This window comes from Ascidiella aspersa, chromosome 7 (genome assembly GCF_963924565.1).
Source record: "Ascidiella aspersa chromosome 7, kaAscAspe10.2, whole genome shotgun sequence".
NCBI lineage: Eukaryota > Metazoa > Chordata > Ascidiacea > Phlebobranchia > Ascidiidae > Ascidiella > Ascidiella aspersa.
In genome coordinates this window covers 12358209-12376083 of record NC_139453.1, presented here as the reverse complement: position 1 = coordinate 12376083, position 17875 = coordinate 12358209, and the positions used below count along the sequence as shown (strand labels likewise).

At 37.3% G+C, this 17875-nt stretch overlaps 1 protein-coding gene across 1 annotated transcript; it reads left to right on the top strand.

The window, feature by feature from the left end:
• The first annotated feature begins 5882 nt into the window (after window positions 1–5882).
• Window positions 5883–17214, top strand: LOC146137855 (allene oxide synthase-lipoxygenase protein-like). Its single transcript, XM_083394455.1, has 14 exons — window positions 5883–5948; window positions 6995–7181; window positions 8923–9051; window positions 9404–9658; window positions 10371–10464; window positions 10867–11020; window positions 11308–11559; window positions 12328–12520; window positions 12961–13041; window positions 13957–14075; window positions 15218–15337; window positions 15501–15635; window positions 16250–16348; window positions 16555–17214. The coding sequence occupies exons 1-14, from the start codon at window positions 5883–5885 to the stop codon at window positions 16732–16734; spliced, it is 2064 nt and encodes a 687-aa protein (XP_083250581.1). The 3' UTR covers window positions 16735–17214.
• Window positions 17215–17875: the final 661 nt, after the last annotated feature.

The window sequence follows — 17875 nt, the reverse complement described above, 5'->3', positions numbered from 1 at the left end:
TGGTATTCATTTAAATTTCTTCGAAACTTTTAAACACCGTATTGTTGGGCACGGCAGCATTGCCAATTATTTTATTTGTAAGTTTTACGTACGTCATCTGCAGGTCGTTGATGACATTGCACGTGCCAGCGTTGAGGCACAGGTTGGGGTTGCAGACGTCCGCCACATCGCACAGTTCGCCCTTCCAGCCCTGGCCGCAGTCGCACCTGGTGGAAAGCCAAGCACGAGAGCTGCGCATTAGTAACGACGAGAGGGACGCGCTCACGTGCGCGGCGCGTTAATGAACTGTCTAGCATGCACAGTTGGCCGCAACACAGCCAAATTTACCGGGAAAACTATACTTCTTAAAGATGATGTGGCACAAGTAGTTAACTTAGTTTGATTGCAATTCACTGAAATATTTCGAAACTCGCGAACGACTGGTTCGGGCAAACAGTCCGCATTAACACTTTTAAGCTTGTCCAGACAACAATTGGTCATTTTAATGTTGCGTTTGTGTGCGACAGCTACTGTAAGGATGTATTGTAATTAAGATATTATCGATTAGTGATGGAGCAAAGGCAAAACACTTAAAAGGCCGGTTTTTAATGCGTTTGTTTTGCATGGACCACCTCGTCTTAAAAGCAGGCCAAAGAAACTTACGAGACTTGAGAATTTTTCACCGAACATAAGCCGTTGTTGTAGCAAGGGTTCGGCGTACAAAGTTCCACAATCACATAACTGCAAATTACGCCATAAAAGCCCTCAACACAGCGGCATCTGTAGGAACAACGCAGATTAATTAGCGGTCTAAAATATAAGGGTTTTAAACCGAACAAAACACAACACAACTAACGTGGAAGTCAAAAGCTCCTGAACGGCGATACATTCTCCTCCATTAAGACAAGGATTGGGTTCGCACAGGGTCGGAAGAATCACGGTGGTAATACGCTTCGAAACGCAGAATGCTGTGCCGTTACTACGAGTTAAATAAAATGCATTACAAAAGTTAAGAAGCTCCTTAAAATTCGTCATGTATATTACACTTAAAAAAATGGGTTTAATGGGTAATCCTAGCTTGTTAAACGCGGCACTTTGCGGGAGGGGAGAGTATTTTATTTTTTTTAAATTTAGTCAGTTTTTGTTTAAGGCGGCTCTTACCTGGGCACGCATAGTTGATTATTGCGACACTGGACTCCGGCACAAGTTGGCGAAGTGTCACTCGACGGTTCACAGAAAGGCTTTCCATTACTGAATAATCAGAACAGGCGAGTTAAAAAAAACTACAGCTTCCAAAAAGCCGAAACAATTTTCAAAAGGCACGTTTCTACAAAAAACTATCATACAACGCCAGCACGCAGCTATTTAAAGTGATATTGATAATACCAAGGCTATTGGCATGCAGCTACAGTTGCACAACGCGAATTTACCTCAACAAAACGCAATGCTCGTGAGCCTGGCATTGAATGTCATCGCATGCAGAACTTGGCGATTGTGTCTGTGTGTCGTTGCCAGTCGAAACGTTGGTCGTTGCAGTTGCAGTTACATTCAAGGCGAGATATGGTGTCGATTCTAGATAAGTTGCAATGCCATCACACGTTATCACGTTGGATTGGTAAACCTAACATTAAAGCTGTATAGACTTATGTAATACGGTTCGGACAGTTTTAAAACAGAAAATACTTTATAAAACAGAATTACTTTATACATAAAGCCAAGATAATCAACAACATACCTTCCGCAAATCCAGTTGCACAAAACAAAAGACTGTAAAAATAAACGTTGTTAATTCGAAACAAGCTATTTTTTACTTCAAAAGATTTCCACTCGTATACTTACAGCAAACAAAAATGATAAGACTCCATCACGAAATCACTTCGAAAAAAAAAAACAAATCGATAACGGAACTAAACAAACTGATTCTAATGGAACAAAACTGAACTGTTGAGTGTCGTTGCAAGTTAGTAGAATAGGTTTGGTAACATTCTTTGGCTAATTGATCGGCGCTTATTGGTTGATTGCGCGCTGTAGCTAATAAAGCACAAGACGATGGCAACCTGGCGAAAATTTGCAACTTATTGAAAGAAAATACTCCAATGTTGCACTGAATCGCATAACAAACCTCAGGGTGGTTTTGCATCACACATAAAATACCACATTACCGTTTTTTTTTTAATTTACAGAAAATCAAATAATATTTATCAATACCTTAATCAACCTCAGATATAAAGTGGCATTCTTCTTCATTGCGTTGTAATTTACTTGGTAACGAAACCTGAACTGGGGTTGATATTTTGTTAGTTTAGCTGACGCCGAAAAACGATATCAACCTAAAATACAGGTCGCTCTAAACATAACTTTTCAATATTCGTTAGATGTTATGGCATTGATATGGTTAGAATCGCCGGGATCGTTGCACCATTGTAAGTTAAAACATAATTATTTAGACTTAAAACTACAAACCTCATAAAGTAACCGACACCAGACAATTTACTAAAATTTACCAAAATACTTGTGGATAGAAACAAAGAACTAACCTGCAAAGGATGTTATGAAAATCGGTCCTAATAATTACGTTAAATAGCACATATTTTGTTTTTAAGTACAGTGTGCTTGCATGCTTTCGTTTGCCCCGCAATTGGTATGCCATGGCACAAAAGGTGCGCGCGAAACCATACTAGTTGTGCCGCGGTATAGCCGTTCGCCAACAGTAAAAAATGGAAATTTTTGTCTTAATATAATAGGCTCAGTTTCTCAGTTTAGAGCAGTGGTCGGCAATCTTTTTCTAGTCTCGGGCCAAACCCAAACTTAAAAAGGTCTTTGCGGGCCGCTCAAAATGATAACTACGAATCGTGTTATTAAAACGTTAGAACAACTGTGAATCAGGCAGGCCTTGGATATTTTTGCACTTAAAAATGTGTTAAATTATTACTAGGGCGAATATTTTTTGACCAAAAAAATAGGAAATTTTGACCTGAAAAATTAAAATTTTGACCTGAAAATAATAAGTTTTTTTTTTTCAAAATAACCGAACGACCAATTTCAAAAAGCTGACTTGAGTTTTTTTTTTAATTTTGTAAGCAATTTATTTGCAATTTTATTCGATTTCGAGTCGTATCCAGAAATCCAAAAAGGGGGGGGGTCCCGAATTTTCAACTTAGGGAATTCCCCGTTTTTTCCGTCTGACGTTAATGACGTCATAGAATAGTGACAGATAGACGTCATAAAACAGCGATTGTAATGACTACGCTAAATTACAAGCACGTCTTTCGCCACCTGCAATACTAAACGAAGATCGTTTTTCCCTGGTGTTATTTGATTAGCGAAACATCGAAAAAAAAACGGCACTTCAATAGTTAATCTAGTTTATTGCTTTTAACTGAGTGCACACGTGGCGAGCGAAGCGAGCGCAATTTTTTTTTGGGGGGGATAACGGCATTTTCTCAATTTCTTGCAAGTTTTTATTACATTGCCGAAAATAAAAATAAAAAAAATGTTAAAAAATATATGTCCAATATTTTTGAATACGTTTTCCGTTTGTCCGCGACGCACCGGCAGCCTTTCACAGCGCAACCGCAGAGAAGCGCTGATCTAGTCAAAAGACAACATCAAAACGTAAATAAATGGACGAAGAAAGAACATTCGCGCGAAGCACAAAAATTTTTCGCACTTACGTAGTTAAAATAGTAAAAAAGTATTTAAAATGGACTCGTGTATAGTTTGTCGAAGAGGCAGCGGACCCGATGAATTACAAAGACCGCTTGATTGATTGTTATTAATTGTCTAACACACACTTGCTGATCAGCCAACCCGAACGAATAACGAAAGGCGAAAGAGAAAAAAATATTCTGCGTTTACGATCGACCAAACAAGAAACGAAAAAACGCGTTTTCCGTTTGATTTTGGTTTCGCATGAGCAAGACGCGTGACCCAATTACACTGAAAAAAACACGCAGCTTCGGACAGTGAGTTAAACCCTGACAAAAATGAACAAAAAACAATAATGTCACTTACGAAAAGGGGGGAAGCGAGCGCGATTTTTTTGGTATACCGGTATTTCTTTCAAATGTTTTGCAAGTTTTCATTACATTGCCGCAAATAGAAAGATGTTAAAAATATATATCCAATATTTGTTAATACTTTTTCCATTTTACGCTACGCACTTGGCAGCCTCCACAGCGCAAAGGTAAAGAATCGCTGATCTACCTGAAGAGGCAGCATCAAAACGTAAACAAACCGGACGTATAATCAACATTCGCGCAAAGCGCAAAAATTTTTCGTAATTACGTAATTATAATAGTCAAAAAGTATATGAAATAGACTCACGTCTAATTTGTCAAAGTGGCGGCGGGCCGGATGAATTACATCCGCGGGCCGGCCCGCGGGCCGTAGGTTGCCGACCCCTGGTTTGTAGTTTAGACCAGTTGTTTTCAAAGGGAGCCACTTGGCTCTCAAGTAATCATATTTTTGTTAAAACATACAGGAAAGTCAAAATTATGTACACAAACAGCAGAACGTTTTCACTGCACTCCAAGGTCAGGTTTCAAGCTACAAGCGATTTTCCGCTTCCCAAGCGATTCGGCGCGACGACCCCGTCGCGTCGCGTCAGTGCGCACCAGTGCAAACGGTTACCCTTAAATCAATGGAAGCGATCCAGCGTCGCGTCGCGTCGCGTCGCGTCGCTTGCAGTGTAAACGGGCCTTTATGCGGCTCTCGCAGTCAGGTCATTGTTACAAATTATCATTCGCCTTGAGAATAGCATGTTGTGTATTGGGATGTGTTACCGTTAATCTGCAGAGACAAAAAATTCATATTTTTCATATTGAGTTGTTTAATACAAAATGCTTGACAATTTACCACTAGAAATTCGATTTTACTTTGAGGCGAAAACCATGTTCGCATGCTTTGCATGAGAGCCACTTTTGGGTTTAAATGGTATACGAGGCAAAAAACGTGTAGCAAGTAGAAAAGGCAAAACTCGCGGGATGTAATGTTACACTAGCTAAAAGGGCTGTGCAGACTAAACACGGCGAACATCACAATGGTTACGCGGCGGAAATGACGAAATGCCAGTTGTTGCCAAGTCCCGCGGTATCGAGATTTAAAGAAAGGAGTTGTTATCTCTGGGTTTGGAGGCTGCCGACGGTTGCTCGCCAATGCTTAACATTGACCCACTTGTTTGTTGTGTGTGGCAACCTCAGACAGTTGATGTGGCCTGAAACTGCATGATGAGCGTTTTCGTGCGTATATTCGCGTCAAAAAAAATGGTAATGTGCCTTGCACGTTAAAAATGCACAAGTTTGGTGCTGGATGGGAGTTTGTCGAACTGAGGCTATAGGTGCTTGCCTATGAAATAACCGCTTTTTACTATTTGTATTATAATCGTTACAACTGTTGTTGCAGAGCCGGAGCTTTTCACCTTGAACTTTAAAACGCTATAGTGTCGGTGATACTAAAAAATGGCGAAGCGATTATGTTGCCCAGCCAGGTTATCTTAGGTATTGTACCTAGCAGGAAGTGACAGAAACAGACCGGCTGCAACAGCAAGTTCAAATGTCGTAGCTAACGTACTGCCGCTATTATTACAATCCAGCGTATTTTCTAGTTGTGCGTGGTATTAAAATACACTTTTTTCTCGAGGTTACCGGCGAATCATAAATTTCCACCACTATTAAGAATGTGCGTGCTTAAAACTTTTTTCACCACGCGACCGAAGAAGGGTTTATTTAAAGAAAAAAGGCGCTTCAAAGTGCTTATCTAGAAAGCAAAACATTTCATTCGCAAATTATAAATCAAAGCTGTTATACTGAGATTGCCATCTGTTAAGAAAGATTGCAATCTTTCTGGTGTTAATATAAACTGCTCAACATTTAGCAATAGACATATTTATATTAATTTAAAAAATGGGGTGCTGCTTCAGCAAGAACACCCCGACTTACCCGGAGACGATCTACCATATTCAAATAAAGGTAGGCCAACTAAAATTTTAGGCAATAATTTGTTTGAATACTGTACAGTAGTATTTTTCCGTTGGTTGAAAGTAAAGACAGGTTAACACAATTGTCGTCTATACCCAATTGTAATTATAGTGATTTTTTGGGAAATATAATTTTTTAAATGTATTAAACTTGAGAATATATTTTGCGTTTGCTTGACAACAACAAGAGTCGTTTTTTAAACTAAGGATGACCCTACAAAATAGACAACTTTTGCCTCACGCTGTTGTTGACGTGATTTTACACACATTAGCATTTCAATTGCTAATACAGGCGTGATTCAAATGACAACATAAACAAAGCGGTGAGAACAGAAACAATAACTTCCTTAATCGCGATGCCTGTCTGTGTGTAATGTTCTTGGGAGTCGTCTACCCTACACGTGCTTTGATTTGCCTACTCTGGACAAACATTGTTTATTTAATGACCGTCTTTTTTTAATTGGTTTAACGTCGCTTTGATTAATTTAAAACATCCTTCCGCACATCCTTCGCCCCCTTTAATCCGTTACCAGGGTGGTCAGCGACAAACCGCTCTAAAAACATAGGCGATTGTGTAACTACTGAACATAACCAAAGCCTTACAAGGAGGCCTAACTTTCAATTTTTGTTATTTATAAAACATATAATACGCTTATTTTAATCGAAATTCTATATTAAACTAAAAATAAGTTTAAACATAAGATGTTTATTTTTGAATTTTTCCGTACAAATTGTGAACTAATCAGAGGAGAACGCAAGTTAAAAAGTAAATTTTTGAGGTCTTGCGACGAGTTTGAAGAACGACAACTGTCGATTAAGAATGTATAGCCCTGTATAGCTTAACTAAATCAGGGCAAACCGAGTCATGTATATGTATGGGCACTAGAACATTCTTAAGATACGCATTTGTTATACAAGAAAACCTTAACTTGAAGCAATGTGGTCGTCATACCGCTCGCATAAAAGTTAGACTTCAAGCAAAAAGTGAGCGATTGAATGCAACCGATTTTCTTTTCTTTTTTTAATTTTTCTTTACAGACTTCGGATGCGTACAAGCATGCCGGGACCGACTCGACGGTAAAAGTTGAGCTTATCGGCAGCACAGGGCTGGCCACCGAAAAACTGAAGCTCGACAGCTTTTTCCGCGACGACTACGAGAGTGGAGAGACCAATCACTTCAGGGTGAAGGCAAGAGACGTCGGATCGCCGATCATCGTGCGAATTTGTGAGTGCGTTGTGCTTTGCGTCTTTGTCTGCGGGTTTTTTTTTAACGCGTTGTTTGTAAGACGACCGAAACCACTGATATAGATTTTGGGAATTATTTTTTCGGCAAACATTATATGCACGTCACTGGGTGTACGAAACTACGCTTGGACGTTTTTTAAACTATTTATATTTACTATTAGCCAATGGAAACCAACCAGAAGCGTGACTTATTTGCTGAATACGTGTTAACGCTGCTATACACATAACAAAATTATATTTCCACAAAAATGTGTTTTAAGTCACGTCATCATATCAAACTTAACAAATTTGCCTTTGATTATCAACTAACGCGGAGCAAAGTCAAGATTATGGCGTTAATTCTTATACTAACAAAGAAAAATATTCCCTTATCCCGGATGTTGGCAACTGCTTGAGCTTTAGAGTTCGTCACCGCCACGTAACTTCCGTTTCGTTTCCTGTAATTTTCACACGGCGCGCGACACTGTGCTTTTGAATAATTCGCTGTCGAGTTGTCGAATTACTCTGTTGTGCGAGGCGAACAAACAAATTTATTAAAGATATTTGTGCTGAAAACGTCTGCCAAATGTTTGCTAAAAGTTGCTGAACTGTGACTAACTTTTCCCACTTTAAATGATCATTTGGCACACCTTTCGATTTGTGATTACACAACTTGCAATTTCATTGCAGTGGATCCTAAACATTTATTGGTGATGCCACGCTTCAAAAACTTATAAATATTCACGTCTTCCCAGCCAAATTTGTAAGGAAGGACAACCCGTTTGTATAAACCCAACCGTTTTGCACAATAGGGCGACGCCGAGTCTGGGAACAGATGAAATAAAATTGTGAAGCAAATTCGATTTATAAGCACTCATGAAAGACCGTTAACAAAAATTCGAAAAGAAAAGACACAAAATTCGCATCGTAAGTCACTTGCTTTTCTACCAAGAATTTATATACAATTATCGTGCCACTTATTGTGTTTCGCGAGGTGCCAAACCACCAGATAAAGCACATTAGTCTCATCCGGGTCACCAAACCTCCAACGCCGTTCATGAAAAAAGTTTGATGACAAATATGTTGACGTGTGACAATCACAAAATCAACGAATGCAATCATAACACGAATTCAACTTTCAGGAGTAAACAAGAAAAGCCCAATGTCACGTTTTATGATAATTTTCGAAAATTCCTTCGATAGCTATATCGCATAGTTCCTTAGTGTCAAAACACGTCATCAGGCGCCCGGCGTGTAATTGATGAGTTACGGAAACTTGACTTGGCATTGGTTTGTTTTTGCTTATTTGTTGATGGTTTTATCCGCTTCAGTTTCTTTGTACAAGTTTTCTTTCTTTTTGAAGGATCACACGGACCAATTAATACCGCATGTATATTTTCTTTCGCAATTCGGTGTAAGCGCGAAAACTAAGTTATCGAACTCGGCTCTACTACCTTAATAAAATATATGTTTGTGTCTGTAAAATAAATCGAAACTTTGTTAAAGACCGAAAAATAAAAATACATTGACTAATTACAATTACAACATAGCCATTATAATTATCCATATTGATGTAATTGTTTATTAATTGCACTGAAGCAACATATTTAGCGGTAAAGAATAATAAACATATGTTATGTAGCGCACAATACGCGATTTGCTTTCAAAGGGATAAAAGTGAACTAACTTACGTAAAATCATAACAATGCACGCATATTTGAGAGTTTTTATGCTGCGTTTAGATCTGGAGGATTGCCACGAAGAAGACGAATGGCTTTGCGAGTCGGTCACTATAATGTACGGCAACAAGAAAATTTATTTTCCCGTGTACGATTGGATTTTCGATAAAAAGGAAATCGCACCGGGAGAAGGTTTGCTCAAAGATTATTAAAAAAAATGTCCTCATTGCGGCCTTGAAAGGCACTTGGCACTTGGTGACTATAGTCAATGTTAGGTTGCGGAATTTTTTTATTTCAGTAATTTATATAAAAAGTTTAATATTACATATTGGTTAAAATCTGTATATTGTTTATCTACGCACTTTTTTACAATTAGTGTCACTTTCAGCATTGCCACCACATTTATTTATTATTGATTGGCTGCTCGATGACCGTATAAGGTCCTTTCGCTGTCCTTGTGTTGTTTTTTGTCTTATTTTCAATGTTTACAAAGATGCACAAAAATAACTTTCATCTTGACGCGAGTGTACCCGAACTATCGCAGCGATGCTGCCGCAGAAGGTGACCAACGAGTTTGCGGCGAGCCTGCGAAAGCACGAAGTGGCCTTAAACAAGTCGGCCTTCGCCTGGCAGCAGCGACCGACCGCCGGTTCTGTTGGCTCCGGACTGCCACGCTTCGTCAACGCGAATTCCTACGACGAGCTGCCCCGGCTTTTCAAGCGCGACGTGGTCCGGCAGAAGAGCTTTGTCGACCATGGGATCTCGGCAGCCATTTCGTCCGTCCTTAACATCCTGGAAAGTAAGCGAGGCCTTTGCTAAATTTACTTTTGTGTGACAGGGCACAGGAGGAATGGTCAATCAAGCCTTGCAATATACTGTCAAGTTCAAGGCGCTGTGCTATACTGATGAGTTCCAGGCGTTTTGCTATACTGATGAGTTCCAGGCGTTTTGCTATACTGATAGTTCCAGGCGTTTTGCTATACACTGTTGAAAAATAGCGTGACTTGGTATTCACGATTTAAAGCACGCTTGTTTCCAAAGCCAAGCGCCGCTTTCAATCAATCTTGCAACTGGGAAAATGGGAATGACTCCAGTTGCTGCGAAAAATTGCCCTAACGAGATTTTAATGTTCAAAACCTCGATGCTATTCCAAACTAATATTTCCATTTTCCTATCTATTTTATCAAACATACATGCTTATGTGCTTCGAATGTTGCTAAAACGATATAACGTATCCTAATTACTCACTAAAAATAATCAAACCACGTCAAATAAATTAATTCCTAAGATAAACTCGGCAATTTATTTTTTCGTTGTTTTTAGTGATTCTTCACCAAATACATCACACCAGAAAATAGGTTTTTCAGGGTTGCCTTTCCGTGAATATAGTAATTTGAATTAATCGGTTAAAGATTGTATATCGTTGCGTCATTAACCGGTAAAAATAGCCCTTTAGAAAACATATAGGTAAATGTGTAACTGGGCCTAATCACTTCATCTGCACTTCTTAGATTGGGTTCAACCGCTGAAGAATCTTGACTCCTACCACCGGGTATACTCGCATGCAAAGACCCGTCGAACTGACGACCCCAACTATTTATTGAAGTAAGAAATTGCAAAAAGCTCAGTACTTTTAGAAGAAATAAAAAAAACGTTATCAAATAATATACAGCGTGCTATGCTGTAAACATATTTTTATACCACTTTACAAAAACTCATCTTCCTTTGCAAATAAAACACAGATAAAGACAGAATCATCTTTAACGAACTTTAGTCCACTTGTCCATAAAATCGATTCTTTCACTTACTCAGGTTTTAATTTTTCCACATGTTATTCAGATTAGCATTATTTCGAGAAATAAACTTATGCTATAGAGGTATTTTCTATTAACAATGTTATTAAACAATATGCTAAAAACATCAGATTTAAAGGGATTACCTGGGGATTTAAACCGTATCAGATAAACTGAACTGCAAAGCTATAGCTTATGTATGCTAATTTACCAGTTGGAACAGTGATGAAAGCATGGGGCGCCAGACTCTTACCGGAATAAGTCCACTCGCCTTCAAAAGATGCGAATCCATTCCGGATTATTTTAACGTTACCAACGATATAGTGTCATCGTGTTTGGAAGGTTGCACGCTTGAAAATGCAATGAAGGTACTGTTTCGTCTTTTTGAGTAACTACAGACTTTGTTAATATTGACTTTGATATATTTTCTTTGCTAATTACCTTTACCTTAAATATTAACGAAGCCGCTTAACCTAAAGGCTTACTTGTTTAAATAGTTGTAGTTCTCTTCTTTGTTATTCTACAAAGAAAGGTTGAGGGACATCAAAAACACATCCACATCAAACGTTTGATTTGCATTCAAATATACCCCTTATTTGTTATGCTATATTTTGGTACGGTTGCAAAGTTTGCCGCAAAACATTCTTCGTTTCAGACAGGAAAACTTTACATCAGCGACTACGTGCAATTACTCCAAGGCCTCGAGCGCAACAAGAAAGGGGAAGAGCCTCTTTATTGCCCCAATTCTATAGGGCTCTTTTTCGTCAGGGGAAACGGCGATTTCGTGCCAGTTGCGATCCAGCTAAAGCCTGGAGACCCCGAGTATCTATTTACCCCCAATGACAGCGAAAACGATTGGCTGCTCGCCAAGATGTATTTTAGATGTGCGTTCGGAAATACCCACGAGGTAAATGTTAATTTTGGTCTAGACAAGGCCCTTAATATGGTGCCAAAAAACTTAGTTAGCAGACTGGTTACCAAAGCCAAGCGCCGCTTGTATTCAATTTTGTTTCAACTGGGAAAGTGGGAAGGATTCCAAATCCTGCCACAAATTAGCCTAACGAGATTGTAATGACCAAATCGGCGTGTTTAAAAAACTCGATGCTATTCCAAACTAATATTTACGTTTTGCTACCTATTGGCCAGTGTTTCTTAACCTTTTATGGCTAGCGACACCCTTCAGAAATAATAAATAGATTGTGGCACCCCTATAAGATTTTTCCGTATGGAATTCACTAGAATGTCACAATAAATGGAACTTGAACAACACACATCAACTCTATACAACGTAGGAAGTTATAATTGGATTTATTGCACTCTAATCTTACACAAAAAGTTGTAAAAGTTGAGGAAAAATCATATCTTGAAGACTGCCAAATATGTCGCGGCACCCTTGAGGATTATAAATGGCACACTAGGGTGCCGCGGCACCCGGATTGAGAACCACTACTATAGGTCTATGCTCATGTGCTCTAACTGTTGCTTAAACGATATTAGGTTTCCTAAATAACAACCACGAAAAGATAATAGGCGCAGATCATATACAGTATACCTCAAAAAAGCATGACAATAATACAAATTTTGTTTACAAATATTTATCAAACGTATTTAAAGTGATCTAATGCTTATTATAGCAATAAAAGAAAGACAGGTGTTTATCTGTTTTTCCGTGTAGTGGATCTACCACTTTCTACACACGCATAACATAATGGAGCCCTTCGCGGTATCCGTCTTCCGATGCCTACCCATGTCTCATCCGATTTACAAGCTTCTTCGACCGCATCTGCAAACTGTGTCTGCCATAAACGCCGACGCCAGATCCAGCTTGATCATCAAAGGATCGGAAGCAAACAAGACCCTGTCCATTTGTAAGACTATATAGTTTCGTGCATTGGTAAAACGTCAGTTGTTTATATAGTGTATTTAACACAAAAAGATGAAAAAATAAAGAAGCAAAATCATTAACGTACCTCGTTAAAAAGAAGAAGTTTGTGGATCTATTGCCAAATAAAATTCAATTTTTTAAAATCACATTTAAACAATCTTATATCGAATATAAAGTCTCATCAATTTATTAAAAATTAAAATAAAAGATTTTAAAACAAACAAAACATTGAAAAAGACGGTTTTATTTTTATTTTTTGCGTTTTCATTTTAATGACAAAAATGTGGTATGAAGGCCCAAAAAGTAAAACAATAGTAACAAACCCTAGTATGCTGCTGCGGTGAAAGCAGAAAAAGCAAATAAGGATTTTAAATGTGATTACGTCAAAACTGTAAAAAAAAAGATATATATATTTCTGTTTAGCTGCTTTGTCGATGACCAAGGCGATTTACAAGACCTTTCACATGGACGACCTTGTCATACCAAAAGTCATCAAAAAGCACAGTAAGTCTCAAAAACGCGTGATTAATCGGTCGCAAGCGCTGCCGACCTGCTGTGTAGTGTTAATTTCGATTTCGACGAACTAAAGAGTCTGGTTGGATCACACCACCCTACGTTTCAACTATTTCTGGCTGACCTTCAAAATAGGCACGCACGAACCTAGATACACCCTGGCTAAAAACTAGCTGAATCGCCGACAAAGTTAACTTGTTGTCTCCTAATATTTCGAAGTTAAACGTATATGTTAAGCGTTTTATGAAATAATAACGCCCGATAGAAGCGCTTCAAAATTGCGGGAATGTAGTTTTAGGATGCTAAAGCGAAGTAGGCAACATTTTCGTAGGCCCTGTTTTTTCTTCATTGAAGATGCTGTGTTTTATTGAGTGAAAGCTAAACAACATACCTCTAATAAAACTATATTTGAAAGACGTAACTATTTGTAATATATTGAATAATATGGAAAAAAGAATACAGCACTGTAGTTAGAAGGCGAATTATAAACATAATAACTTTATTACAGTAGATATAGGCCTACTATCTTTTTTATTACATTTTATACAAATATAACATATGTCACGCTTGTACAAGTATTTCCAATGTTTCGTATTTATAAAGGAACGTTTTAGGACCATCCTTAATCCGCACGCAATTTAAAAATGCAATTTCAGTTAATCTATAGTTGAAGTATTTTTGCCGTTTGCGTAAAATTATAGCATATGCTGTTTTTAAACAAATGTTCTTGATAATAATCAGTGTTAGAAATCTTAGAAAAAAAAGAAAATGAAAAATTGAAATATTTTGCGGGACACAGTAATTTTGGAATACTCGCTTTTTCGTGGGTCTTAAAACTAACCTGAACGCACCGATCTGCCCTTTACAACGCCCGCTGTGTTAAACTTTTGACTTATTGCACTGCAGAGACACACGATGATAACCTATTGCCTGGCTACTACTACCGGGACGACGCGACTGAGCTGTGGGGCATAATGGAGAGATTTGTGACCGCAGTTATTAAGAATTACTACAAATCTAACGAGGTAAAGAACGGGCCAAAATAACTCTATGCTGCTGGAACTTGTTACATTTTAATGTAGTCAACTCAAATGCACGTAGCTCAGTGATTCTCAACCGCGGCTCTCAGAGCCGCATGCGGCTCTCAACTGTACATGTTGCGGCTCTCACTAACGGAGTGAAAAATTAGTTAGCAGTAGCAGAACTGCAACAAAGGAAGTAAGAGGAATCAAGAATTAATGAATTTGATCAGCAAGGATCCCGAATACGAAGTACTAATGTTATCGGGTACTTCCGTCCGGCTCTTTAAAATAATTTTGTGGTTTGTTTCGTCACAATATATTTAGTCCTGATCGACAAGCTATGGCAATAGGCAAAGCTATGGCAAACACTGTTAATTAGTTAGCCTAGGCTAGCGTGATGTATATTTGTTGTTTTCTTGTTGCTATTTTAATGTTTTTTAATTATATGCCTACTGTTGTTCTTTATGCGGCTCCTTGCAAACCTTAGGTTTGAAATGCGGCTCTGGCTCTAAAAAAGGTGGAGAACCACTGACGTAGCTCGATAAAAGTTGAATCCTTCAAGTTTAATATCGTACTAATTTTGTGGTATAGTTAAAGTTCGCTTTTTTGGTAATACACGAGGCTACTTGTCAAATTAAATATCATCTTCTATCGTTTTTTTACTTTTGTAATATTTATTTAAATATAGATAAATTTCTGGAAGCAAATTTGGTTTTGGTTTTGTTCAAATTCATGCAGCTACTTTAGCGAGAATTTTTTGCTTGTTAAACAATCTTTTTATTTTTTATGCTTATAATTCTCTTCGACCGCATAATTAAGATTGATCTGCATAAATCAGAACAGTGTAATCTGGTTCATTGGGGCCTGTGACTTTCTATAGCAATTGGCACGGCCCAGCTGGAAACACTGGCTCTGTGAAATAACCACATAACACTAAGGGACAACTGCATCCAAACAGGTCTTGGGAAGCGCGTATTGATAAAAACGTCTTAACGATGGATGCTTTTTAGATTTATTTTAATACAAAAGTATAAAGAACGCAAATCATTCGCATAGGTCAAAGCAGTAATGGTACTATCTCAAGTAAATTTACGTTTGAAAACTACAAAGAAGGCAGAAACAACTAGGTTATTCTTTCTGTTAAGGACGTGGTGCAAGATTATGAGCTGCAGGACTGGGTGAAGGACGTTGCAACTGAAGGTATCGGCTGGGAAGATGGCAACACGAAAGGCATGCCTGAAAAGCTTACCTGCATTGAAGAACTAGTAAGTTGTTCTTGTAACAAGGGATCAAACGTTTTTAAACTAAATGTACTGTCACAATAATAAATATTAAGGCACCCTAGTAAGTAAATAACATAAATGAAGTTCGAGGTGACATTTTCCATATTTCGGTGCCGACCGGCTTCCATTGGTGTTCGTATTGCAGGTTAAAATCTGCGTCATAATCATCTTTACTAGCTCGGTCGAACACGCGGCAGTCAACTTCGGTCAGTACGAAACCTACAAGTTCATTCCCAACGCCCCCCTCGGAATGAGAATGGATGCGCACAGAAAAGGAGAGGTGGGGCGTGTTTTTCTATTTTACTTTTTTCAGCCAGTTTGCAATATTGCGATACGGACAATATATACAGGGCGTCCATAAAGTCTCTTTACAATTTAAAAAATTATTAAAAAGTGAAATGATGAGATATCGCAATGAGGTTTGTTTTATGTTAATCAGTATTTGATAAGGTTTTATTGACACATTAAATACACTTTTAAACATTTGATCAACATTTAATTAAAAATAATTAAAAATATCATTGCTTTATTTAATACACTTCTATATGGGCAGCATTAGTTGCACTAAGCATATCTATAAACGGTTAATTTAGAAATTTTGTCTGAAACAATAAATTTTAGTGTCAATAAAAACTTTATGAAATACTGATTAACATAAAACAAACCTCATTGCGATATCTCATCATCTCATTTTTTAATAATTTTTTTAAATTGTTATTTCATACAATAATAAAATGATTCAAAAGTATAATAACAATTAATTTAATTCGAAGGTGTAGCAAAAGCGTTTCATACAATGATCAACATTTGTCCCGTAATCTTTTTCAAATATACCATTCTGGCTAATTCTGTTTGAAAATTATTTTGTTTAATTTGATACACAATTTTATGAAGGCCGATATACAAAGAATCATGGACACTCTGCCAGATATTGAAATGGCGACCATTCAGTTTGCAATCGGATTTGCTCTTTCAACTTTTTCACCAAATGACGTGAGTAATTTATTTATTTTGCAATATAATGTTGCTTCACGTTGTTGATTATTGTTCGTGCGGTCCTAATCCCCCTTTGTTTCACTTTTAAGTACTACTCGTAATAAAACTTACCCAGGTGTATTTTATTATGATCCACAAGCTTATCTTTGGATTATTGTAACTATGTATTCAGATCGCAAAACTGCAAATATTTTACACATTAGACCTACTTGGGCAACTACAGCAGAAAGCTGTTTTGCGAACAACCTGTTCTCAACTTGATGAAGGCTTACAAGAGTGAACTGGAGCAACTTGAAATCAAAATCGAGAAGCGAAATGTCGGTCTCGAGCACCCCTATACTTTTCTTCTTCCTTCGCGAGTTCCAAACTACATTGGAATCTAAACTTGTTAAAAGAGAATCTAAAATAAATTCCAAGTTTAATCTAATTGGCAGTAAAAGTTTCCAAGTACTAAGTTCGAATACTGAAGACCATGATTGGAGCGGTTGACCTTAGGATTTAGGTTTTTCATTTTATAGGCTATTTTTTTTACAATATTGTAAAGAGTTTGTTTTAATGGTTAAAGCTCGGATGCTGTTGGTTTATTTAAACTGACATACCAAGAGCATGTCAATCGTTTGTGAAAAATAAGTTATACCGTGGTGGTAATCTAAAAAAGCCAAACTGGAGGTAACATGTACTTTGGATGCGTTTGTTGTTTTTTGGTTTGTTTCACCTTTCTACATAAGTGAGCTTTTAAGTTAACAGAGTTAATTAAATAAATCCCACCGTTACAAAAATATATTATCTCAAAAATGTATATAAATATATATATATATATGTATCGAAAGGTGAAAAAAGTGTTGTTATTTTTTGTTATATTTTGGCGCTTGTTTTACCGATTTATTTAACCTTCCTGAACCATTTACTAGCATTAATTTGTTTTCAATATATATAAAAAATCGAAAACCAGTACACCTCGATGCAAACTTGCAAGGAAAAAAGGTTGCCCCGTGGAAGTAGGTAAAGAATATCAAAAATTAATCTATCAATCAACCATGTTTAGTTTTCATGAAAAATGAAAGAAAAAACATGTTATTCGTCTTTAAAAGTAGCCGACTTGTTTTCCAGTATTTGTCTTTAAATAACAATACTAAATTCGGGTAGGAAACAAACAAAAAACAATAGGCTACTACATTGGTGCCTCAGATAAAATTGTCTTTTAAATATAGATTTTTAGGGTACTATATCTAAATAAAACTATGGATTGGGGGTTAAATTAACTAAATATAAAATGAATTTCAAACACATCCAAAATACGTTAACTATTGTTTTAAAATGACTTCCAATAAAAAAATATTTTGGCAACCCTGCTGTTTAAAACAATTAGGCACAATATTGCCTTTTAAGCTACACGAAAAACAAAAAACTATTGCCACTAGCGCCACAATAGTATCAAAAAGCTACAAAGTACAACATAATACTTTATATAATATGCCCTCATAAGTGCACACATATAACATTCCAATATTTACAATTTGCTTT

Excerpts from the sequence above, each read along its gene's own strand:
- LOC146137855 (XM_083394455.1), top strand. The coding sequence starts at position 5,883 with ATGGGGTGCTGCTTCAGCAAGAACACCCCGACTTACCCGGAGACGATC. Across the intron at positions 10,465-10,866 it reads GACCCCAACTATTTATTGAA|TTGGAACAGTGATGAAAGCA; the intron begins GTAAGAAATTGC and ends CTAATTTACCAG. Across the intron at positions 14,076-15,217 it reads ATTACTACAAATCTAACGAG|GACGTGGTGCAAGATTATGA; the intron begins GTAAAGAACGGG and ends CTTTCTGTTAAG.